The sequence below is a fragment of the Lichenostomus cassidix genome, chromosome 14, assembly GCF_008360975.1.
Source record: "Lichenostomus cassidix isolate B80296 chromosome 14, HeHo_3.0, whole genome shotgun sequence".
Taxonomy (NCBI): Eukaryota; Metazoa; Chordata; class Aves; order Passeriformes; family Meliphagidae; genus Lichenostomus; species Lichenostomus cassidix.
In genome coordinates, this window is record NC_139495.1 from 9,771,891 (window position 1) to 9,798,602 (window position 26,712).

The 26,712-nt window shown below is 38.3% G+C and overlaps 1 protein-coding gene across 2 annotated transcripts in view; it reads left to right on the plus strand.

Moving 5' to 3' along the window:
• The window catches only part of TXNDC11 (thioredoxin domain containing 11), a 27,854-nt gene continuing 1,142 nt past the window's right edge, over window positions 1–26,712 (plus strand). The window contains exons 1-12 of one of the 2 annotated variants that reach the window (XM_085074840.1): window positions 1–230; window positions 4,326–4,400; window positions 4,691–4,907; window positions 5,628–5,725; window positions 7,578–7,707; window positions 13,895–13,988; window positions 14,963–15,075; window positions 16,027–16,227; window positions 18,394–19,177; window positions 21,582–21,727; window positions 22,420–22,529; window positions 23,986–24,066. In XM_085074840.1, the coding sequence (XP_084930966.1) occupies window positions 85–230; window positions 4,326–4,400; window positions 4,691–4,907; window positions 5,628–5,725; window positions 7,578–7,707; window positions 13,895–13,988; window positions 14,963–15,075; window positions 16,027–16,227; window positions 18,394–19,177; window positions 21,582–21,727; window positions 22,420–22,529; window positions 23,986–24,066 (2,195 nt within the window). In that variant the 5' untranslated portion in view covers window positions 1–84. The remainder of the gene's footprint in view (window positions 231–4,325; window positions 4,401–4,690; window positions 4,908–5,627; window positions 5,726–7,577; window positions 7,708–13,894; window positions 13,989–14,962; window positions 15,076–16,026; window positions 16,228–18,393; window positions 19,178–21,581; window positions 21,728–22,419; window positions 22,530–23,985; window positions 24,067–26,712) is intronic. The other variant, XM_085074839.1, reaches the window with a different exon arrangement.

Consider the following 26,712-nt stretch of genomic DNA (forward strand, 5'->3'; position numbering starts at 1 on the left):
CGGCGCGCCTCACGGGCGGGCGGTGGGAGACGTGTGCGAGCGGGAGCGGCCCGGGGCCGCGGCCCTGCCCCCCTCGGCCGGGCCATGTCGGTGTGCGGCGGCCCTGGCGACGCGGCGGCTCCGCGGCTGCGGCCTCGCGTCGCCCTCATGGCGCGACGGCCCGAGCTGCTGTGCGGCGCGGCCATCGTGCTGGGCTGCGCCTTCCTCGTCGCCCTCAAAGTCACCTGCAGGTACCGGCGGGGGAGCGGGCGGACCCGGGGCTCGGGCGGGGGGCAGCGGCCGCCGGCCCGCCGCTGTTCGCCCTGGCGCTGCCGCACAGGGCCTGGGGCAGAGCCGCGGGCGGAGCCCGGCGGTAGGGCTCGCCCTGTGGCGCCGTGTGGCCCTGCGGCCGGGCCGCGTCGGGCACGGGCATCCCCGGGCTGGGGGACGGACCCTCCTCCCGGGCCCCACCACAGGAGGTGCCCATGGCAGCCGCGCCCCGTCGTGTGTCGGCGGGACGCTGTGTCCCCCTCAGCGGCGTCCCGAGGTGGGCAGGGGCTATAAGAACGTGGGTGGGGAGGAGCGGAGTGTTTTGTCTGCCCCAGCGGGGCTGTCGTGCTGTGGCGGCAGGTTCGCGGGGACAGCTCCTGAGGGCAAGATCAGGATATGCAGGGACCAGGCCCTGCTCTGTGGCCCCCAGCAGTGGGCCAGGAGGCAATGGGCAGGAGCTGATGCCCAGGAAGCTCCACCTGAACATGAGGAAGAACTTCTCTGTGCAGTGACCGAGCACTGGAACAGATAGTCCAGAGAGGCTGTGGAGTGTCCCTCACTGGAGATATTCCAGAACCGTCTGGACACAACCCTGTGCCATGTGCTATGGAATGACCCTGCCTGAGCAGGGAGGTGGGAGCAGATGAGCCACTGTGGTCCCTGCCAAGCCGCCCCATTCTGTGGTCCTGTGACAGGCACATTGTTGAGACAGAGCTGCTTTTGCTCATCTCCAGAGGAAACTGGAACCTCGCCGTGCCACAGAAGGGCTGAGGGGGCTCGGGGTGCAGCCCTGCCCTCGGCGCTCTCAGCATCGCTGGGGGCCAAACGAGTCTCTTCTGGCTCTTGTGTTGATATCGTCACCCCCCTTTGCCTGCACCTGCTTCGGATAGAAAGGTGTTCTGTGGTTTCCCTGCCGATCTGGTGGTGCTCCTCTTGGGAGCTGGAGCTTCCTTCTGTGCAGAGGGCTGTCCAGTTGCTGTTTGCCCGGAGCTGGTGTACGTTGAACCAGCAGATGTTTGTACTGGCAGGGCGGGGAGCGGCGGCCATGAGCGGTGGGCACAGACTGCTTGGTTCTAGAGCCTAAACCAGGGTCTGAACCTTCTGCATGGGTTTTAGGTCAAGGTGACTGTTACGTGCTTCAGGTCATACTATATTAAGAACATCTATTGTGGTTGGGGTTTAATTTTGAGCTTAGGAGAAGGCTACACGGAACTGATCATGTCCCTGTTCCTCAGCATCTGACAAATTTTTATTTTACAAAACACTTGATTCAGAAGCATTACCTTCAGAAGGTAATGCTTCTGAAAAATGCTAAGGCCTTTTTTGCTTACCTGTAATACAGAGGTGTATTATTTGAATCAGAGTGAATTTTAAGTCTATGAATAATTTTAATTTTAAGCCTATGAGTAGCTGTGCCTCCATTGCAGGAGTCTGTATTTCACCGTGACCAGATAATGTAGATGAAATTGTAAAGCTCTTTCCATATTACAGAATATATGGTGAAGGATTTCTGAACATAATCACCTCCCTGGTGTACTGTCTATTACTAAAAAAATAATGCTTTTTTTAATACTTACAGTGATGCTTGCTGCTGTCCTCTATTTAAAACCTGCATATTCCTTTCATTTTACTGCCAGCTGTGTTTGAAAGCTCACAGACGGAATGTGATTGGAATGTGGTTCTCACCACCCTGTACTCTGGAAGTTTGATTAAAGGGGTTCAGCTTTTCAGATTGTAGTTAAGTAGACATACTTAATATCACAAAGGTATTCCCTGGTTGGTTGCTGTCAGAAACACAGAAAATTCAGGTGTAAAAATTCCTCGTGCAGTTTGCAGGATGGTTAATTGCACATGTTAACTGTGAATACAGGACATAGTTTCTCACCACATGTCAGTATGATTTCCTAGCAAGACGCAGCACCAGATCATAGGTACTACCACTGCTATATATCACTTTCAAGATCAATGGATAAAAGCTATGGAAAGGGAAAATTCCTTTACTACAAGGCAATCCATTAGTGAGATTTGAAGTATTGCAGGTTTGCAGTGACTCAAGGAACAGTCAAATGAGACCTGACTTAGCATGGGTTGTTACGGAAAGCCTGTGGTCTAGAACCTGAGTTATTTCTGACCCTATGCAAATGTCTTTGAGACAGTCCCATTCTGGTTGTGCTCAAAGGGACTTGTCCTGCAGGCACTTGCATGTGCTTTCCTTTATTACCAGGGTGTTCTCATGGAAAGTTTAAGTTTTTATAGGCTCTGGGCAGCAGGCAAATAACACAATCAGTGTTTTAATAAAGAGTTTGTGATTATTATGTTTGTGTAATCATTTCTTATGTAATCCTCAGTTTTTACATGTTTAAATTTTAGGGGTTTTCTTAGGAAACCTGGGAATTAGTCAAGGTATTCTATTTGTGTTTGGTATTGCAGAGGAAGACATTACTTAGTAAATCTCCTTAAGCAGCTGCTAGCTATTGATTTACTGTGTTTTGGTTTTTAGTAATTACTGGAGATTTTTCATATTTGAAGGGAGTCCTGTAGATTCTGACTCATTTATGTCACGAGACTTCTGCTGATTTGTTCTACCCATTCTTGCAGTTTGGGGCCAATTCATTATCTCATTTTTAAGGCTTACGTTGTAATTCTTGAACCAGTCATCCTCTTTCAGTTTGATTCAGTAGAGGAAGCAGAGGTTTTAAACATACTGAGGCTGTATTTTCATTAAACTAGATAAAGAGGATAAAGTCTGTCTGATGTCTCTGAAGAGGTAGGTGTGAGACCAGCATTTGCTGCCGTGTTGTGCTTTCAGCAGCTGCTCAGCCTCTGTGTGTGCCAGAGCTCACACTGGAGTTGTGTCCTGTCCAGGCAGAAATCATGGGAAGCAGCTGGCAGTTTGGATAAGCACAGGGTGCAGGAATGGCAGGGAACCAGAGGTGTTGGTTATGAGGTGACTGAAGAACTTAAGAGTTGGGAATGAGGTGCTGTGTTGGTTGTTGGGGGACAAGGGAAGGAACAAAAGTGGAAGTCCATAGAAGAAAGCAGATACTTGATTGTCTGTGTTAAAACATAATGTTGTGAGTGGGGGAATTAATGAATTATAAACATTAGGAACCATTTAATATTTTCAAAATTCTGGATTTTGAAGCAATTTTCTCTTGCATACAAACTAAGAATTTCCATAACTTGTAGAAAATATACTGGGGGCAATTCTAATATGTTAAGCTCTAAGTGAATAGCCTGGAAATGAGAGAAGAGCTACAATACAGGTTTTTGCTGTATTGTAAAGACAAAGGTACTTCTTAAAAACTAGAAAGATTGTAAAGTCTGAAAATGTGGCAGAGTTGTTAGGAGATTGCTTAATATATGTTTGACAGTGTTCAGGGTTCAATGATTGTATCACAATTGCTAAAATTTTAACCTGAGAAGGATCAAATATCAGGTGATAAGACTATTGTATTAGCTTTTTATTGCAACACTAAGTAAAGAAATGCACAATCTTTCCTAAAGCTTCCAGTCCCATTATGAACCAAGGCAAAATTGAGCATGACAGTAGTGTGGTCCAGTTTTCAGTCTGACTTACTCTAGTGTAAATACAGCTAGTGTAAAATTTTTAAATTGGGAGAATATAAAAAGAGAGTTTGATCACTCACCTGCGTTTGGGGCAGTGTATACCATAGCAATTTCTTAACACCTTGGAAGTGCCAAATTCTGGATTGTTTGATTGATGATTGGATAGAAATAATTTCTTGAGTAGTTGGTTTATGTTCTTCATATTGCTTACTGGCCAATCTAATTTCTCTTAAGAAACTTTTAAGAAACTTACTCTGTCATAGTCTCCTTAAATTTAGACTCTCTGTTTGTTGATACTGTCTGTATATGGATGTGCCCTGAACAGTGCAATCTCTGCTCTCCTCAGTAAAATAAACAAGCACACATTTACATATTTTTTCCTAATACAATCTATAAGAACTGAAGTATAGAATACTTTAAAACAAAGCATAAGGCAGGGTAATAGTCTGTGTTTATATAAAGATCACATCACAAAACTTTATGACCAGTATCTCTTTTCTTATCAGGGTGCTGTTACCTAAAGTACAGGTGTTAAAAGAGGATGAGGCCAGGGAAGAAATCCAAAGAAATCACTCTTCCTGGTAATTTTATGCTCTACAGCAACCAACCATAAGAGTGTGTGCTAATGTACCATAAATACAGTGCATGGTATCACAGTGTGACTTTCTAAAGCTTGTGAAGGGTTATCTTTAAATGTTTATAATATTGCTTGAAACTGACTCAGGTAACACAAATTGTAGTCATTTTGCATCAATTTCTAAAGTTTTCTCATTGCATGACTTTTGCTGAGAATAAAACTTAGGGCTTTGGGCACACTTTTAAAATAACTGTTGTACAGTCTCAATAACCACTCTTCATTTTCTTCCTGCAGCCGAGCAAAAGATGTAACAATGCCAGCAAAGCTTCCAGTGAATTTTTTCTCCACACGATCTCCAGTCATTGATCTTTTCCGGGGGCAGTTAGACTATGCAGATCAGCTCCGTCAGGATTCAGAAATTGTGCTGTATTTCTTCTACGCGCCGTGGTGCGGGCAGTCCATTGCAGTGAGAGAAGAAATAGAACACGTGGCCAGCAGATTGTCAGACCAGGTAACTTCAGAGAAGATATCAATTTTAAACATGACCTGACAGCTTCTTGCTGTCCAAGCTGATGCTAATTTCTGCCTTCTCATGGAAAACAGTAGGACTCAAGTGCTTACATTTTAGGGTAATTCATGTGTCACCTTCATTTTAATTTAGCATACAGAGTGTTAAATGGAGACAGCCTGTGATTCCTGCTCAGTTGTCTGTTATTTCTGCTTCTGAATGGGGAAGTCTACGAATTTCTTGTTGTGAAGTGTTTTCAGATTTATTCAGCTGCCTTCAGACAGAAATTCCATGGAGTTTGCTTCCAGTTCTGGGGTCCTTGGAGACACTGATAATCAAGTAGAGATTGTAGCTATAGCACTGCTTTCAAGCAGTTGGGTGCCTGTGAACACTTCACAGCTGTCCTAAACCTCCACTTGTTGGGCTCCACTCTTAAGAACAAGTAATTAATGTGGGTTATGACTAAATTAATAAATTTGAAGCATTTAGATTGAGAAGCATAAAAGCTAGAAAGAATAGTGACCAAAAGGACTGCTGTTGCAAAAAAAAAAAAAAAAAAAAGAAAAGAAAAAGGTCTGTGTGTGCCAGATATGGAATACTGAGTTGAAAAGGCCCTGAAAATATCAGATGAAATGGATTAGAAAAAGTACATAAAGTACATCTTGGATAAAATAGGTCACAGTAATGCACTTCGTTAGCTGTGAATTTTTACCTGCTTTGCAGGTGCTGTTTGTGGCTGTAAATTGCTGGTGGAACCAGGGGAAATGCAGGAAGCAGAAGCATTTCTTTTATTTTCCTGTGATACACTTGTACCATCGGAGGTAAGACTTCATATGTACAGTCTAGGTTTTTTATTGTTGTTTTGGGAAACAGAGATGTCATATAAAGTGCTGCATTTTGAAAATGTTACATTTCTGGCTTCAGTAAATAGTTGTTGAGGAGATTCTAGGTGAGCTCATCCTGTATGCAACTCAAGTACCAAGTAGGGCTGTAAATGTCAATTAAATGACATGCTGGGCAATCCATCCTTATGGAAATTTCAGTTTGCCTGTGCATCTCCTGGAAGTTCTGCCTCCAATGAAAAGAATTCAGAGTTATGTATTAATTTCAGATGTCTGCTTGCTCTGTAGATGGATTATAACAACTGGTCCTAATTTGTGACAGGATTAAAGAATGTACTTAAGGATTGTTGAAGTTAGTGGAATTTAAGCACATATTTAAATTGCACTACATACTGAAGACCTTGTTCTAGTCTTGAAATTTGCACTCACTTTTTTATGATCCCGATGTTGAGATATCATTGTATAAAATTTTATATAAACCCACTTTTATTTTTTAGTATTTGCATGTATTATCCATTTTTTTTCTCTTTGTGTGGAGCACAAGGTAAGGAAACACAGTTTCTAATGCTGCAGACAAGAGTTTATCCCTTCTATTTTACTAGTCTTGAACTGCAGCTCTCTTTCATTACAGAGGCTGATTTTGTTTTTTGGGGGGAATTCTTGCACTGAGGAGGAACGGTCCTGGTCTTTATAAGATGAACTTGTAATAGACACAAGAGATACTGGCATAATTCAAAATGTAATGAAAAAACCCTACAATCCCACTTGGATGTACATTGATTTAAGCTTACTTGATTTTGAAATTACTGCCCAGTATGTGGATGCACTTGTTATCATCAGTAACATTAAACAGAGTTGTAACAAGATGAGGTGTAAATCCCTACTGATACTTCATAAAAACCCTGAAGGGCAATGCACCCCTCATGCCTGAGATACTAGACCTCACATGTGGTGCCCTGGGCATGGGACATGTTGAGCAGTGAGTGTTGCTGTGAAGAAGGAGGTTTATAATACACCAGTGTAGGACATAGAATGATCTAGTGAGCTCTAGAAGACCATTTTGAAGCACCTCAATATAGGTATCTCAGTGCAAGTTGGATAATTTCCAGTGTGTCTGTGTGTACAAGCTGTGTTAAATATGCATCACATTAAATTCTTCAGTGGAAATGGACTAATTCTTTATGCTTTTTGTGTTTGATTTCATTTGGGACAATGATGCTTTGTCCAACCCAATGATAATTAGGAGGAGAGCCTCTGGAAATCATAGCTGCAGGACACAGCCCACCTGCTGTTTTAGCACTGCCTAATGTGGTGTGAGCTGTTTTATCAGACGGCTGCAGGGGGGAAACTGCAGCTTTGCTGAGTCTGTTCATCAGCAGTGAAACTGAATTTGTCCCTGCTTTACTGATTGCTGCTTGTAAAAGCCTATGTACAAATATTGCACCTTTTCAGATTGATACTGTTTGAGACAGTGAAAAAGAAGTGAATATAGTCTTTTCAAATCTGTATTCTTAGGTTACATGTGTTTACTTCAGACAAAGTGGAAAGATTTGTATATGATCATGTAATTTATACCAAGTTCTTTAATGGGATTCAGAAGTGGTCTCCATCCCTCCATGCTCACCAACACTCTGCCCCTTCCACAGATATTCCAGCGCATCCCTCTGCTAACACAACTCCCTGATCAGTTACAGAAGCCACTGGTGAAGCACGGAGAGCAATCCCCTAGAGGCTGAGCATGCTGTCTATGTAACTCCTATCTGCCACCCCCAGGAGGGACTCTCTATTGTTAATTTAAGTCTTAATGTTTTATTATTTTTTTTGGTACTAGTTTTGGACCAATTGAATACAAAGGCCCTATGAGTGCTGTTTATATTGAAAAGTTTGTTCGCCGGGTGATGACACCACTACTCTACATCTCGTCTCGATCAAAATTACTAGATTTCCTCTCAAATTATGAGGTACTTGTCTCTCTTCTCTAGCTTTACCACTGTGGTTCAGAAAGAGTGTGACTTGTTTAAGGATTAAATTTGATCTGCTCCAAAGTACTAGCTTATTTTCAGGATCCTGTAAATCACTGCCCTGTAAATTTGTTAAAATCATAAAAATATGAAATGACAAATTCATAATGTTGGTTCCCTGTGTAGTTACCATTATGATTTAGTGATGCTCTTAATGTACATTACTTTAATTTGTAGAGACAACAATCAAAGTTGTTACCTCACCAAACTGTTACATACGAACAAGAAAGAAGGGAGAAATCTTTTCACAAAAATCCTGCAGTCTAAGTTGGGACAGCATTTGATTATATATATATATATATAATCATTAGTTTAATTTTTAAAGGAGTATTAAGCTTTTTTAGTAGGATAAGTCTGTTAAATGGAAACAAATGTGAGACCAGTTAAAGTAAGGACTCCTAATCACTTTGTATGTGGTAACTTGATGATTTTAATCCACTGGTACATGGTGTTTTATTCATTTTGGTCTGTTGTGTTCAGGGGTGCCAAGACTGGTAACAATACTGGACTGGTATCTTCAATTAGACAAAATGTTCTTAAAACAGAGCCATTTAAAATCCCTTCATAACTGTTCATTCTTGTAGTGCACAGTGGGGAATTTAGAGCAGTGTCGAAAACCTGATCAACAAATCAGTGCTGTGGTAGTGAGCACAACATGGGAGGGACCCTCCAGTGTCTTGGGCTGAAGCAGATCCTGTGTGAGCTGGTGCATGTTGGAGTGAGTGGTTCTGCTGCAGGGTGGTGTCTGAGATGTGCTGTTGAGTGGCAGCTGCCACAGCATAGGAGACACACAGTGCCAGTTCCCATGGGTAGGTGCTGTGCTGTTCTTGCCAGGAACTGTTGCTGGGTTTGGTTTTCCAGTATTTTAAGCAGGGACTGTGAGTCAGGAGTAGTGAGTTGTGGCCTGTCTCTGGTGCTGATACTTTCTATGATCACATACAATTCTGTTCTCCTTCCATTGGTCCAGTTTTGCTGTTCTAAAACTCTTAAATAGTCTTATAGAGATTTGAAAAAAACCATGCTTGGTTTTTGATTTGTGTTGTTTCTTGGTAGACTGCAGAAGGTAACTAATGAGCATATTGTCATTAAGCTTAAATTTGCTTTACAGTAAGAGGTGCACTTCCATTGGAAAAAGACTAAGATAAAAGGCAAATTTAGGGGGGAACAGAAAGTATTTTTTAAATGCTGCTTAGCAGTTGAACAGATATTTTTGTTCCTGTATTCAAACTTCCCCCGTTCCTGTGCTTGAAATTCTGTGGCTCCAAGTGCTGAGTCTCTGTTTACATTCAGCATTTGTTAGTTCTGGTTTTTTTCAGAAATGGCCATGAATAGAGGCTGCTCTGCTGTGGTGCCCCACAGTCATTCCTGCCTGAGGTTCTGTCCCCAAGCATGGCTCCGGGTGCTCAATATCTTCCTTCTGTAAAGTTGGGCTAGAGGGGAGGGAGGGGATACAAAAGTAACAGATATAGATAAGGTGAAAGCAACAGAGTTGTTTATGAAGTTGGATGCAGAGAAAAACAAACACAAAGGGAAAGTTAGTTTTAAACTAGAAAGAGACAGGTTGTTTTATCACTTCAAACAGTCAGCAATGTGAACAATTTACAATGTTTTCCATGTGAGTTGAGAAATTCATACCTTTTGTAGGCGAAGATACAATCCAGGAGTTAGTCCTGTGTTTAAGTGAGAAAGTTTGGGGAATAGGGTACATTACAGGAAATTTGGACACATATGGCGCAAATGAATTGCTATTTTGAGATGCTTGGCTAGTGTCTTCCTTTGATTTTTCATCTTCTCTATATAAAAATAATACTTAGCAGAAGAGAAAGGCAGAAGGCTCTCAAGGATTGTTTTGGGGCACTTTGGCAACTGCCTGCTGCTGGATCATATTTTTATGATTTCATTGAAAAGCTGATGAATTTCAAGCTCAGAATAATTTGTGAAAGATTTGTCATCATCAGTGTCTAATTTTCCGTGCTGTGTTCTGATACCAAATGCAGAAAAAACTGATGACCAGAATCCAGTTAAATGTAAGAACAAGTGGTGTTTGTTACTCGGTCTTTTGTTCTTTCCCCGACCTAATCACGACTATCGTGACATGCCATGTTGCTCTCACAAGAGGGCGCTCAAACCCCATGAAAAAAATCCGGTTGACAACTCGGCAGTTGAGATCCTCTGTTCTCTGATGCTATTTAACGTTGGTTTCTTTGTGGTTGTGGAACAATACTAGTGCAAAAGTAGAAATGGATAAGAATTAATTTTTGAGAGCAAGGAAAATATGCTGTTTGGAAAGCAGTTAAAATCTTGGAATGTTAAGGAAGATCTAAGTTAAACGAGGAGAAAGACATGCAGTTCTTGCCATAACTCGAGGTACTTGTGAGTACCTGTAATCAGATTTCTTTTGTTTTCTGAACTGCAGAGGTGTACCAGTTTCATTTTAATCCAAACTGGCATCTCTCATTCCTCATCTGACAGGAACTGCCTGCCTGCTGAAGTCTGAGAGTCTGAAAAAAATCATCCACCTTACCTCAATGCAATATAGCCAAAACATTTTTTAAAAATAACAAATAGGGATAAAAATAACTTGCATATTAAATGCATTTATCTAATTGTAAAAACTAATCGGTAGCTGTGGGTTTTTTCCTATCTTCTGTTTCTTCTGAAAATTGTTTCGCTTTTTGTGGCCTTTAAATTTCAGAGCTCTTTCATCACAGTCATTTAATGCTGTCTTTCTGCAGCTCTTCAAGTCAGCTGTAGTTTCAATGATTCCCACCAACCTTTACAAATTTTGCTACTCACCCTTTTCTCCCTTTTCTAAAGTGTTTATAGAAATACTGAATTGCTTGAGTATCAGTACACATCCTGGCTGACTGTCTTTGGCAGATGAAAAACATTAACTTCTAGCTGTAGGTTTTTGTCTTTTCAACTAATCGGGAAAAGGGCCTCCCATGTTATTCCTCATCACCTTGGTTTCTGCCTGAGTGGTTGGTAATTTCTTCTAGACTTCAGGGAATTCCAGCATGCTGCTCATCATCTACATGCTTGCTTATTCCTTCCAATGACTGATAGGTTTGAGGCATGGCTCAGTAATAAAACTGTGCTGGCTTTTTTCCAACAGAAATTGCTCATCTGAAAATCTCTGTTCATTGTGAAAGTTTTCATGAACTTGCTGTTTTGTACTTGTTGAGATTCTTGGCAAGTCTGTTACTTGATTTTATTGCATGCCACATTACTTTCCATTCCTGTAGTGAAGAGACCAAGCAAGAAATAAGCTTTGTTGCAATTAATGACTTCGTCTTTCCATATATGAGTTTCATTAGGAGATGGTGCTACAAACTTTTCACTACTGATGTCCTCAGGTTTGTTCCAAAGCCCTTCCTACAGGCACTTGGTTTGAGACAGGGACTGAGAATTGTTTCACTGAAACAAAAGCTCCATCAAGCTCCACTCTAGCACTGCCCCTGCTCCTAATGCTCCTAAGCATCCTCGTGTCACATGTCAGTATTTATTCCTCTGACCTTGGACAGCAGCTGGTCATACCCTGCTCAGCTGATTATTTCAAAGTGCCTACATGAAGTTGGGTACCCAGAACTGCACACAGGTGGTTGCCTGGAAGCATCTGATCATCAATAGCAGACTGGATGCAGATGTCCTTGTGAATTGTTTGCAGACAGATGTTGCTGCAGCAGTTGCTGAGTTTTGGAGGGTGTTACATGAAAGGAGGTGTTGCTGTCAAGCTCTCCTTGGCCTACTTGTATTCCAAACTAAGAGCCTCTTGTTTACATAGAGATACCTCTTCTGTGAGACTTGAATCTCACTTGTACAACAGAGAATTGTGGTTAGTTGCAGCACCTGGAAATGTTCAGTCTTGTAAAAAACTTCATTTGCAAATTTTCATGGTGCTTGGGAAGAAATACAACATTTTAGTCCCTTTTCTCATATGTGTAATTGCAGCCTGTAACAGAGTGGCAATTTTGACTGGTCTGGGATGATCATTAAAAGGACATAATTTAACCAGATTACTGATTAGGCATAGAGCATTAGTAAATATTAATATATATAATATATTAATATACTATATATACTATATATACTATATATACTATATATACTAGATATACTATATATATACTATATATTAATATATTATATATTAATATATATTAATATACTATATATTAATATACTATATTAGTATATAGTAGCATCTATTCTCCCACTACAATTTTTTTTGTTGAAAAAACACTTTACAAAAATTTTCTTTGGGAAATGTTCTTCACAATCTGGAAGTCTTAAGCTGCTTTTACTGTGTAACAGAACTGGCAGTCAGAATCAGAATGCTACCTTTTAAATAACATAAATATTTCTACATCTGACTTCTGGCTTGTCACATTTACTGTCACTTTTGATTCTCCATTCATTCACTGTTTGGTGCCCTAAATTCACTTGGTACAGCATTAGTATTCAAAAATGGGCCTAGGAAATGACAAGCTAAAAGTTTGATAATCTTACCTGTCTCCTTATTTTGGTTCAGTTGAATGCTTTAAAAGTTCTTTAGAAGGGATTGTTTCTTTTAACTGTCTTAGTATGGAACTAAGAGAAAAAGATGGACATTAATTACTAACCTGTATTTTGTTTAAAAAAGAAAGAGTGAGTGCTGTTATTTTGCTGTGTTTTTTCACTAGTATTTTATTCATATTTTTATTTTGTTCTCATAATTATTATTGCAGAAATTTCACAAATTGCTTGTAAGTCATTTTTATTATTGAGAATTTTCTTGGGGCACCTCATGAGGTATCTTTATGAACAAGGGTCTGTGCTGAGCATTCATTCATGAAGAGAATTCTTGCCTAGAAAGAGAAGTCATGAGCTGGAATGGGCAATGTTGTTATTGGTGAACATCTTCAGATTGCTAATTAGTACTGAATTAGGTCAGTGTATAAGGCTGGTATGAATAACTAAATCCATATTAATAATAATAACAGGTTAAATGTATGTTCATGTTTTAAAAAGAAATGTTTTATATGTAGAACTCAAAAAAAAAAAAAAAAAAGCAGCCTCTGAAATACCAAATGAAAATACTTCTGTGAGAATATATTTGCCACACAAATGGGTGCTCAGTGAGTCTGGAATCTTCTGTTCCACAGCAGTCCCTGGAGTGCTTTTGCTTTGTGTATGAAATACTTTCTGTATGTACTGGTGGAACTGAGAGACAAATAACACCAAATAACCAAATTCCATCACTTACTCCGTCCTGAAAGTTTTTTAAGCCCATTTGAGTGATGCATTAAAAACATAATGAATAATAATTTTAATGGATTCTATTTTTAAAAATTTAAAACCAAAGCTTAACTAAAATATTGGATCAAGAGAAGCCTAGACTATGTATCTCTCTGTTCCAAGTCAGCTTCTGCCAGATTCTTTTCCTGAATTTAATAGTCATTCACCTGGAAAATCAGTAGGTGTATTCTGGGATGAGTCTTTTAAATTTTGAATTGTCTGTATGGCAATTTGATGAGCTTTGTGGATATGCAGATGGAATGTGGAGTTCTCAAGATTTTTGTGCAGTTGGTCTCTCACTGACTCTTGCAGGATATACTGAAAGGATTTGCTGTGACTGTTGCTTTAAAATGGAATGATCACTTGTCTTAGCAGTTCAGGTATTCACACACAAAATGCGTGAATTCATATGTAAATGCTCATGTGCAACATAAACAAAGTGTTACTGCTTAAGGCCTTTATACTCTAAAAAATTATATTTGATATTCCAGTTCTAAAGTAAATCTTTATGATCCTTATGGTTCTTATCTTGGTGCTGCAACTGATTGAAAATATAATTTCAAAGCAAATATTAATTGTTTTTGGTGAACTCTAACATGGGAAACACACCATTAGAAACGTAGCATCCATAAAGCCCCTCTCTCTTACATAAGCTTTTGAATGACAGCTTCATTGTTTGAATGAGAACTGATCTTGATTCAGTCTTTTAATATTAAAATTTTTATTGCAGCAAAAAGAGTCTGCTCTTCAGTAAACATTGTTGTCTTTTAAGAGTCTTTTGTGTTTTACTGTAGTCCCATATATTTATACTTGAAAATTGCTTAAGTAACTCTAATTCTTATTATTTCAGCCTGGAGTTGTGGGATTTTTTGAATTCAATGCTTCACCTCAACCTCCTGGCTATTTAACATTCTTCACATCAGCATTACATTCATTAAAGAAAGGTAAAAACTCCATTTTCATAATTTAAGGTGTCTGTCAATTAGTTATGTGTAAGAGCTTCAGTAGTTTTTTGCCATATTTTGTAACTTAAGAATTAATTCCTTCTGAGTGTTTCTTGATGTTGATCTAATTGTGAGGCTGTCTCATTACAGTGTGAGGATTGCTTACATAGAAAGCTTACTGTGTGATCAGCCCCCATGGAATAAAAGATATGGCAGGCTGCAATTGAAGGATACACCAGCATACAAGGCAGCCTGAGAAGGGCTTTCTCCCGGTCTTGTTTTGCACTGATAATCTAAAATACAGAACCTCTTGTTTGTGTTTACACATGCAAACTTTGTGGTGATTAATACCTCCTTTTGGGTCATCAAGTTTGGATAGAACTTTCATATTAAGAGTAACAGGTTTTGTGAATATTCCTTCCTGTCAGCGTATGAAGGAGATTGATACCACTATTCTTATTTTTTACTGTGCCACTATTATGGTAAAGAGCCTGTTCTATATTTTGTTCTGTGATTTTCACATTTATATGTTGAATTAGTGCTTTGCAACATAAAGATAAGCAGTTTATAAATATAGAATAAATATTTATAAATAACACATATTTACTGTAAATGTACATCACTTAAACAGTGTTCATTCCTTTCTCTTACATATATCATCTTGGCTTTTGAGATGCCATAAACCATAGCAAGGTTTATAGTATGGTACCACATACTATATTTAATAAGCAAGTCAAGAATTTGGACAATTGAGGTAAATGTTCTCTATACGTGGAGTGCAGAAGAAGAACACTTTTGTCCTTTCTGCCACCTTTCTTCTGCCTAAGTCACCAGTATTGGCAGTCTCTATTCACAGATTTCTGTGCCTTTACACAGCACTGTTACATGTTCTGGTTTGAGGGTGGTGTTCTAGGGCTTTCAGGAGAGTTCAGTGTGGGTAATTGTATTTAAAGACTGAAAATCTGCCCTTTCAGACTACCTGGGGACGATACGCTTTGGAGTGATCACAGATAAACGTGTGGCAGAGGAGATCTCCCTGGTGCATCCCGGCAGTGTGTATTTGCACAGACATGCCAACACATCTCTTGTGAGTATTGCTCTGTGCTCTAGGGACTCTGAGATGCTACACAGATGCTCAGGGGATCAGAATTAGAAGACTACTTGAATGAGGATATGGACAAAGATTTTGTGGAGGGATAGTAGGAATAGTGAAAACTTGCATTTTGGTTTCAAAGTATAACATGACACTGATTAGAAAAATCACACTAATTAAGTTAGTTGAATTTATAATAACAATCCACATGCCCTGGTTTTTTTTGAAAAGCTAAGGCTGAAAATACTAACTTTCAAATTTGCTCTTTGGCTTAGAGACACTACCTACCCACACTAGTACTGAGTGGAAACTCTGTGAATTATTGTGATGTGTATTTTATTCAGTTGAGACTAGGGAAAGCAGGGATATTTTGAAATAACATAAAATTACTTTTGCCTATGCAAATTATGTAAAATAAACTTTCCTTAATATATTAAAATTGATCCTAGAAGCTATGAGCACTTTTTATTATACATTTCTTTTCTCTGTGTTTAGGAATAAGAAATATTAGTTTTAAATGTGGCCTTGATGTTTGGGTTTTAAAAGGCTAATTTAAAATAAGTTAATATGGTGACTGAGTAGTGGGAAAAAATGTTATAACATTCTGTAAATCAAAACATGTGTTGGTACCAGCTTAGAGCTCTTTCACTTAAAAAGAAAATTTGTACTATTGAGAAAAGTCACGATTATAGAGATGTAGTAAAAGAAAGAAGAGCTTCCCTGGAAGAATCCTTTTTGCATGTGGATGTTACTATAATCTGATGAGCATTTGGAAAGCTTTTCCAAAGGGAAAGGGTGTATGAAATGCTGAAGTTTGCTGAGTAGTGGCATTATGTTTAGAAAGAGAGTTCTAGTTGTTACAGTAACAAAGCAATGCCATACTGAAGAACTGCATTTGTTACTAAATCAGGTTAAGGACAAAGAACTATTTTTTCTCCCTTCAAGATCTATCCAAAAGACATCATGAACTTCACTGCTGAGAACATTTGCAAATGGGCTCTGGAAAATCGGGAGATGCTCATACGCTGGCTTAGACCGCATGGTGGGAAAAGCCTTCTTCTGAACAATGAGCTGAAGAAAGGACCAGCACTTCTTATATTTATACCTTACAATCCCCTAGCAGAAATTCATCCTCTTTTAGATGAAGTAAGTGAAATAATTGTTTTTAAATTCAAAAATACTGCAACTTGAGAGCTGTAGTCAGGGGTCTGTGCTTAATCGTGACAGATACCTCATTTTATTTCACTGTTCCATGTATCCAGTTTTGTTTAAAACTACTTTTTAAGCCCTATTATCACAACTCCCTTACACTGGTTTGCATCCCACACAAACGTGCCTTTGTCTCATTCGACATCTGTTTAGAACAAGCATCTAACTCTTCCTTGACCTCCTCCTTTTTGTGGTGAGTGCTGTGTAAGAGATGCAGGTCTTTGCCAGCTGGAACTGAAGCCTCGTTTGTTTTGTCCACCCCATTCTATTTCTCCTCTCCTGTCTTTCCAGTGGTGCTTGTGCTTCCTACGTCACCTTCCAATTTTCTCTTCCTCTGCCATTTATTTCCATTCTGAACTGCCTAGGACAGGAGTTTGTGGAGCTGTGCAGAAATGAGATAGGGAAATTAACTTGGCTGAAAACTAGTTTTATGTCCCTGGGCTATTTTTCAGCTGGAGCCCATCATCCCATTTAGTATAACACACAGCTGCACATTGCAGTGGTGATCATGTAGCTCTAAGTGTTTGTGAAAGTGTTTGTGAAAGACCAAAAGCAGGGCTGAGTTTCAGTAACAGTGCCGACTTACTTACATGTGTCCTGAAATATATAGTTTCCACAAGGAGGCCTAATTAATATTGCAGTGTGTGAAACAAAAGGAAAGAAGGAAAGCACCTTATGATACTGTATTCAGCCAAACTAAATAGACATGATAAAAGCTACATTAGACTGCTACAAAATAGAGTTGGGGAAATCTATGCCTGGAAAAGAGCTGCCATTACTCATAGTAACCTGTCTTACACTTATTTCAGTGATGCTTGTCACAGATTAAGCATTCCAATAACAGGTACCACTTATTTAGGTCAAATCAGTTCAACATAACGTGGATGTTCTGTTTCAAATTTCATTCTACTGAATATCAGTGTTTATCTATATCAAAATTTGAAATGAGATACAAAATATTCCAGTTGTCCTTGTATAGCTTCACTTTGACAGAGATATTATGCAACTTGTTTACCCTGGGAATAGCTGTTTACTTCAGCCAGCCTGTGGGTTTCATCAAGAAATGAAACCGCTTGACCGTAAGGCAGTTGCAGAGAACAAGGCTCTCAAGTTGTATGTCGAAAGATCTCAGAGCATATTTTTTTCCTGATCACAGCTCACTGAAATGAGATTTCTGACCACAAATCTGGGGTTTTTTTTTCCTACTATCTTTTCGTGTTTCTCGAGCTAGTCAGTATCTTCAGAATAGTTTATAGTATGAGGGGACAAGCTTTTTTTGAGTATTCAGTTAAGCATTTTCAGGATGAAAACTCCTAACAACTAATTCTAAAACAGTGTGACAAAGTTTTGCTGTAGACCACGTGGTAATACTGATGGTATTGTACGCAACAACCCTCCTGGATGTGACATTTCTACATTCCTTTGATAATTATAATGGTTTTTGTGGAAGTGTTCTTCTGTAAGCAGTGTGTGTATGTTTTGTATTTTGTTTAACATGTTAATAAGGATGAAAGGAAACTTCCTCTTTCATTTTTCTTTCTTACATGTTCTGTTACTTGTCTTCTGGAAAGGGAATTCCTTCTATGGTCCATACACATTTCTTTTTCTCCTTATTTACCCTTGGTTATGAAAAGCAAAATGGTAATGTAGCATAGAAATATTTGCTTTGAGGGACAGGGTTTTTTTCCTGCTTTCTTTCTTCTCCCAATAAGTTACAATATGCAGAGGACACTTGGAGTATTACAAATACATGCCCATGATTGGGAGAATACAAACATTGCTTCAGCCCTCTTAGTGATTCTTAGAAAATCTGTGCACCACCTGTGCAATTGGTGTGGTGGACTGAATAATATTTTAAAGTGACATTGTTGTTCCGTATATTTAATGTTTATATTCTGAAATACCTGAAAATTTAACTTTGTTGTCAAGTTGGAGCCTTCTGTAAGTTTTTGTAAGAACAAAGATTAATCAGCTTCGTGTTTCTGAAATTCCATCTCTAATTGCAAATAATGTTGTTAAACCTGCAACAGATAACTGCATTTGGGTGAACTATGTACAGCTAATCTTGATTTTTTTTTTTCTATCTTTTGTTCCTCCCCAAAGATTACCAAAGTGGCCTTGGAATACCACAAGTGTAATAAAAGCCAAGCAGCTGAGCCAGATCTTCAGCACTTAGGAGACTCTGATTCACCAGCTTCTGATTCCTCTGTGACAGATGCACCCGTGAAGTTCTCTGAACCATTTTCCATAGCCAAGTACCCGTGCTGTAACACAGTGGTGCTTCCACAGTGGCATTCGATCTCCAGAACTCACAATGTCTGTGAGCTCTGTGTTAACCAGACTCTTGGTGTCAAACCAAATAAAGTTCATGTGCCACACTGTAACTTTTTAGAGATAGAAGCAGCTTTGGACTCTTTCTACCTCCAGGAACATACCTTTTTTCAAGTAATATCAAATACCATAGAATGCAGCAATTTCTTAAGTTTCTATAGTCCCTTTAGCTATTACACTGCATGTTGCAGGACAGTAAACAGGCATTTTTTAAGTTTCATTAGTTCTGAGAAGACCATCTTTCAGACCCCCAAAGTAGCATTTTCTTCCCATGGGAAGAAAGATAATACTCAATTTTCTATTCCTCACATTGAGGATAGGAATTGTTTTATTCCTGACTTTAATATTAGTAGCACGAACATTACTGGTCTGAGCTGCAGGACCAACAAAACCTTGAATCTCTACCTACTGGATTCAAATCTTTTTTGGATATATGCAGAGAGACTAGGAGCATCAAGATCTACTCATCTTAAGGAATTTGCTGCCATTGTTGACCTGAAAGAGGAAGTGCATTATGTCCTGGACCAGAATCAGTCACTTGTTGGACCTACCCTGGGTACAGTATCAACTATACAAATGCTTGAATTCAGAAAACTGTGTTTCCAAGCAGGAATGGAAAACTTAATGCCATTTTGAACAGGGCGACTGCTCTGTGAAGTTAACATTGGGAATTGTAATTTATTCTATTCTATTTAACTTCAAGCAGTTATGAATGATTCTGTTGTCTAGAACAGAATAATATTCTAGGTGTTGTAAGAAATAAGTTCCATATACCATAAGTAATTTGCTTTAAAAGAAGTGAACCTTAAAGTGTGTGATTCTTTACTGCCTAGTGCATTAGTGGAATTGGTAAGATCTAAATTTCCATGTGGAAGAAAAATTTCTATTTATGTAACATACTTGATATTACAGAAGACATTTGTATGTGTTGGTGTTTTTTCAGCTGTTCTGTGTACTAAAATATCACAGAATTTTGGGAGATACTGACCACTTAGGGGGTCAGTCTCAGCAGAGAGTTCCCTATCCTCTTGTCATCTGAAACCAACGTAAATTGTTTTAAATTTATTTTGAAAAGTGTGTCTGTTTTCAAGGTAGCAAGGTAGAGCTCTGACGTGGTTGTGGCCAAATCTGCCAATGCTCGATCTTTCTGTGTGAATTCGAGGAGGAAAAAAGAAATAAAAAAAAAACCCAAACCAAAGAAGCCAAGGATTGCAATTCTCATTTATTTGCAATTCTTGAATAAGACAAAATATTCCTAACCATGTTCATTTATTTGCCTGTCATGCTGATGTGCAAAACTGAGCCTACCTTCAGAAAATACTGGGTTTTTTAATGTTAGCTATATAAGTATACATGGAAGAAAATTAATGTACTAAAATAAATTGCCCAAGAACATATATCAATATGCTTTTCATAGCACTAATTACATTTCCTTTTTGCCATAAATCTAAGTACAAAAGTATGCACAACAGAACAAATAGCCATGTTCTTCTTAAGGATCACATGCAGCCCTGTATCCTGTCTCTATCCCAAACCCCTCAGGAAAAGACTCTGGAAAAACAAACTAAAACCTCAGTGACCATAAAAGGATACTTAGGAAATACTAAGATCAGAATGAAGACATACAAATTTCCTTCCGTCTTTGTGCTCCCAGTACTTTCTGTCTCAAACATGTTTTAGGTCACAGGATTTCCTGAGTGTGGTGAAGGTTTCTCTGCAGAGTAAAACTCAGTGTATTTCTGTTCCATCATTTGAACTTCCAGAAAACTTTTGCTTCTGTGTATTTTGTCAAGGAGTCTCTGATTTATACTTGGGTTTTGTGCTTTTTATTTTAATTTTGTTTTACTTCTCTAAGTTCTTTTAATATTTCATACTATGAAAACAGTTTGGTGCTTAATACCTTTGTGAGATCTCAGTCTTCACAGATGGTTTCTAGAAATTCAGGAATATGTCTTTTAATTAACCCCTTCCTTTCAGTTACTATCATGCATAGATAGTCCAAATCTGGAGATCTAAAAAGAAAAAAGCCTGTTTTGGCCTGATGTGAGAATTTAATGAAATGCTGAATAAAGAACTAAATGTACTGCTGTTTGCATTTCAGAGATAAACTTGATGATCTGGTATTTTGTATTGTCTGTACAGAAGTGCCAGTTTTACTTGGGCCTAGTTTTTGTGCTAGAAGTACAAGCACAAGGTGTTTCTGTTTGATCAATTAATTATTGTTTTTCATAATTTACCTTTTGTCTTGATTATTGAATACTTTGATTTTTTAATGCACAGAATAATATTTCTGTATCCAAATTAAGAACAGGGATATTGCTGATACCTTGCAGCAACTTAGAGAGTGTAGTGCAAGCTCAGAGTAATGTAGCTGAAAGTAGTTGAAGGCTTTGGAGCTTATTTTAAATTTTTACCAGTGGCTAGCTACTTGTTAAATACCTTAAGGAGAAAATAGGACAAAGAACAAGGTGGTCACTGGTAGATAAAAGGGGCTCAGTGATATTGGCATGGAAACAGCTGATAATTAAAGGTCAAAAGAAAAGAACTGCAGAGAAAGTAACTAAAAATGGAAAAATAAATGCAAATAAATATGGAAGGCTTTCAAGATAATGTAGAAGGTAAAAAATAGAGAGAGGATACTGTTTATGATTTAGCAGATGTGTGGTTTGGAGAACAGAGAATTATTGTTAGAGCACATTGACACAAGATTAAAGTCTGGTGTGGGAAGTGACAAGACTGTAATGAGCAAAATTAAAAAAAAAACCCAGTGGTGAAACTTTATCTGGTTTTTACATCAGTTGTGGTTACTCAAGAGTTGATACCAAACTGCCAGAAATTAATGACATGAAACCAGGTTTGAGTTTGTGTTTTCTTTATAAGTTGTGAGTTCCAAATAAAAAACTGCCAAAATCACCTCTGTGAAACTGAAGTAACTTTGTTATGTATCAATTTCATTTCAGAGAACTTCATTAAAAATTTCAGTGTTCTCTACAGTCCCTTGAAAAGGCATCTGGTTGATGACCCTTCAGTCCATTTTCATGAACAGCATGTGATCACTGAAGTGACTACTAAGACCTTCCATGAGATTGTGTTTCTGAGTGCAAAGGTACACCTCATTACTTGAAAGCTTTTTTGTAGAAAATGGCACAGATTTTAAGGAGGGGGTCTCAGTCTTGTTTAATATTGATGTGCTTTTCTTACTTGTAACATAAAATATGATGGTTTGTAAGAATTCAAAAGCTTTCCAATGCATGCCCTGAAAATAAGATGTCATCCTGAGTACAGTTCAATTACCTTGATCTTTTACTATACGTGACAGTAAGGATTAATATCCATTGTCATTCAAGTCTGCAGTGAATGTCTGTGTCTCCAGTTGGTTTTCAGCAGCCCCAACTCCTGCTTTGCTGGTTAGAGGCAGAAAGCAGAAGTCAGGATATCGTTTTTTTCCCCCCATATGAAGTGTACTGTCAATGTTAGATATATAGGATTTTTTAGACTGCAGAATAATTTTGGGAAGTGTAGTAAAGTTTGGTGCATTTTCACTTAAAGGGAATGATCCTAAACTAAATAATCTTTTCATTTTGACTTAATTGAAAGAGAATTCCCCAAGAATTTTTGTGTGTTAAGTTAGTAGTCAGAAGGCAGCTGTGAATAACTTATAATAAAGTTTATTAATATTAGGAAAAAAATTGATTTCACATTTCAAGAGTTCCTGTTCTAGATGTTGTGAAAATTAGTCCTCCTTTCTGCAGATTAACTCCAGTAGATAACCAAACTCTTCTCCATTTGATTTTCCAGAATGTCTTGCTGCTCTATTACGCACAGTGGTGTGGATTCTGTGCTTCTCTTAATCACATTTTTATTCAACTTGCTCGGCTTTTGCCTCCTGACAGTTTCACCGTGGCAAGGTAAAAAATACTCTAATTTCATCTCTCCAGAATAATGTAAGATCATTGAGGTCATCAGCCTAGAAAATAATTACTTTTTTTTTCTCTCTAAAACCTTGCAATATAGATGTGAATGTCATCTGCTTCATTTCTCTTTGAATGCATTGTTCTCTTTTCCTTTGTATAAATTTGGTGGTTTTCAATCTCACTGCAGTAGTTATCCACTTTCATCAAAATTAATTTTTAAGCTGTGCAATTAACCTTGAAACTTCCTAATTTCAGGAGGTGGATCAATAACTTTCTTTCGGATGATTTGTAGCAAATAGTAATATGCTATTTGTATATATATGTCTTTGTTAGCAACACCATTTTCATCACAAATCTAAACCAGCAGCCTACAATCTACTGTAAAGATAATTAACTCTATCCCAGCTAAAACCAGTTTACAGAAATATATTTTATATGTGTATGTGCATGTGTATCATGTATGTTAAAATGTATTTTTATATGTTTTCCTGTGGCATTTCCAGCTTTTTAATGTTTCAGTGCAACTGAAACATTCTTGTTCGTGTATGTGATAACAATAAGTATACTTAAGTATATGCATAAATACTTAAAACATCTGCTCTGATTACATCTTTATTTCATTCTGACTGAACTTACTCCAGAAGGCAGCATGAGATGTAGAGAAAAAAATAAATTAATTAAAAAGCTGGAGTTTCATCACCTGTTTATAAATGTGGCTTTATTGCCACAGATGCAATGCTATTTTCAAGTCTACACCCATTGTCTTCCAAGCTTTGAAGCTCTCTCATTTGCTCCATTTTTTTCACAGCAGTATTACTGGTGTAATTGTCAGCTTGTTCTGTAATAATTTGTAATTAATAATAATTTTATTAGTGATCAAAGAAAGCCTAAAATGCAGAAGAACACCATAACAAACAGTTGAACCAAGTGTTTCATGCACAACATCTTGTGCCCCTTTCTCCACAGAGCTTTAGGAAAAAAAGATTGCCTTTAAGTATGTGCTGGTCCTTGGAAGAAGCAAAGTAATTTACTCCCCAGACTGCTTGAGGGGACAATATTAAGAGAGATTTACTTGAGGAACATATTCATGAATAGAAATAACTTGTCTCTTGTTTGGCATGTCTGTCTCAGAAGGAAGGTGTGTACACAGTGTGTGCCATGTGTACACAGTGAGCGACTGTGATTTAATTGCTAGCTGAGAGCAGTGGCAATACTGAACATATTTTTCTAGGGAAAAAAATCCATAGATGTTTGTTAAACTGAGAGTCATCATCTTGAATATTGGTAATTAATTCTGCTGACTCACATGCACAATGTACTTCTGGCATAAGACATTTACTTTCACAGATAGTTAAATTTCCTTCTTCCCAATCCCTAAAATGGCATTTTACAAGAAAATGCAGATTTTTCATCTGCCTGTTCTCTTCATCAGTGTGTCTTTTCCTCACAGAATTGATGTAACTCGAAATGACCTTCCCTGGGAATTTATGACAGACCGTCTCCCAACCATATTATTTTTTCCTCATCAGAGGTAATGTAATTCTTTTCCTTGTGGATTTTTAACTTCCATTTTACTAAGTTAACTTCCATTTTACTAAGGTGCAGTAATTACCTGGTTACATGTCACAGAGTAATTCATTTCTATATATGCATTCTTTCTTCATACATACTCTAGTTTAAAAAAAAACACCACTAGCAAAACAACAAAGTAACCCAACCAGTAGTTACATATTTCTACCCATCTCCCTCAAGGACTCTTAGCATCAGCAAATGGGAATTCAGACTATTGTTACTGGGCAGTTACCTACCACAAAATCTTTAAACCTGTGCCTTTAAACATGAGTTTTGCCTTTCATGTTTTAATCCAGTACAGAAACTGTTTCATTTATGTCAGTTCTGAGTCACTCCAACTTGTAAAGGATCATCTCCCTTTTTCTTTTCATAGGTACTCATTTTGTCTTGGTCTCTGTAATGCTCGGGACTGTCTCTGGAGGGACAGACTGAGTAGTTTTAATATTTTTGTAATGTTCTAGCTTGTTTCATAAAGGTACCTTACCTCTAGTCATTGCTTTCACTCCTGCTGTTCCTCTCCAGTGTTTTTTATGTTTTGCTGCATGCAGGTAGTTAATTAGGATTAGGTAAAAAATTAGGATCTGATAGTATTTTTAGTATCTGTAGCACTACTAGAGTAGTCATATATTCAGTTTTGGTATAAAGGTGCCTCATATTAAGGTTTTTTTTATTCAGCTTCTTATCCATTTGCCTTATGAGACAATTTTTGCAAATTAACTCAATTTTTAATTTCTTTCCACCACATGCTGTTAATATTTTGTTCTGCTATTTGTTTTAAATAGCCTTTTAGCTTCTTTGATACACGCTGTGGTTTTGATCAATAAATGTGGATGATGATATAGTAAAATATTACCACAGTATAATGAGTCAATTTTGATTTAGTGCAGACTATTTTTTGCCTAAATCATGTCATGATTCATTAATCTGGGATGTGAGCTGATTGTCAGCTGAGAAACTGCTGATGGTAATTACAGGAGTAACTTGGTTGATCACCAGGAGTCTGCAGGGGAGAAAAACTCTTGTTGCTTACACTGCCAGAAATAACTTCATCTTGATGACCAGGAGCCTCATCTGACTGAAGTTCTTGAATTATTGATAAAATATGGTATCTGTCTTCTACCTAAAGTACAATAAGTAGTTTTCAGTAAATGGTTTTATATCCCACATGCTTATGAGTTGGATTTCACAGAAGGCATTTTTGAGTGAAGCGTAATTGGTAACTGAGGAACTCCTGTTCCAGATGCATGTGGTAAGCAATTCAGAACATAACATCCACACAAGGGAACACAAGAGTTGTCTGTGGTGTGTGTTGTACAGACGCACCAGGAGGCTTTGGGTATTATATGTGAATCAGGCTTTCTTGCTTTGCAATGATTTTTCTCTGGTCTTATTCTATGTCCTTTTTCTCACTTGTGTAATTAACCCGTATCAATGTATACTACATACCATTACCCTAGCCATGAATTTTACAGCCAAGGGGAAGTAAACTGAGCTTTTCTTCATTTTAATGGCTGCCTCAGGAAAGAGAGAATATGCTGCTGACTGGCAAAGCTGGAGCAGATAGAAAGTGATAAAGTATTAGCTGGCTTCCCAGTGACACATAGTGAGGTGGAAGTGGCTGTGCTGCAGGAGGAAGTAAACTTGTGTTATACTGGAACATGCTAAGTGAAAGGTGGAAGATGTAACTTGTTCAGAAAGAGATCAAGAATTAGTTCCAGTCTAGTCCTCAGGGAACAATTTAGCCTCATATGTGTGTACAGGGTCCACAAAGGACAGTAATTGTAACATTTGTCACAGCTGGAGGTGGTGTTTTTAGTGGTTGGTAGTCTTGAGGAGGACATTTGGTACTTGCTGTTCTTGGCCTCTCTTGCCAGGTTGGAACAGTTTATGTTGTTGCAGAAGGCAGGGGGCTTACCTACTCCATATGCTGGGCTTAGTATTCACAGCTTCAGGGGAGAAAACCACCAACAAAAACCAAGCGAAAAACCTTGTTTGGTTTGCTTCCTTCATCACCTCTGACATGAAGACAAAGCAGTAAGAGGAACAAGAGATTTATTTCTTTGATAACAAAAGGCCTTACTTCTGACTAAAGTGACTTACTGTTTAAAAGCAAACTGCTCCCTTGCAGTGCATTTCAGATGGAACACACTTAGCTGCTGCTTCCAGGATAAGTTACAGGTTCAAAACAGTCATTTCCCATCAGATAGCTTTATACCTCTGGAATTAAATTCTAACAATATATGTAGAGTTAAGAATATTCAAATATCATCCTTCAACTTACAAATATTAACGTCAGTGTGCTCTGATCACACAGTGATGCTGCCAGTATGTACTTTAAGCTCATAACCCATGTTCAGGATACTTCTTTATTTTGAAGAGTAAAATCAGTTTTCTGAAAGTGAGCAGAAATTTTTTTTCTCAAGTGTAATCCTGTGCAGAGATGCTTACAGCACCCAGACTGGCATACAGGGAAAAGGGTTCATCAAATCCATGTGCTCCATCTTTATTACATGAGTTTGGGTTTCTGTTAGCTGCTGTACTAACTGTGCTTGTTAAAAAACCCCAAGATATCAAACTGGAGTTGAACAGTAGATCTTTGATAAAA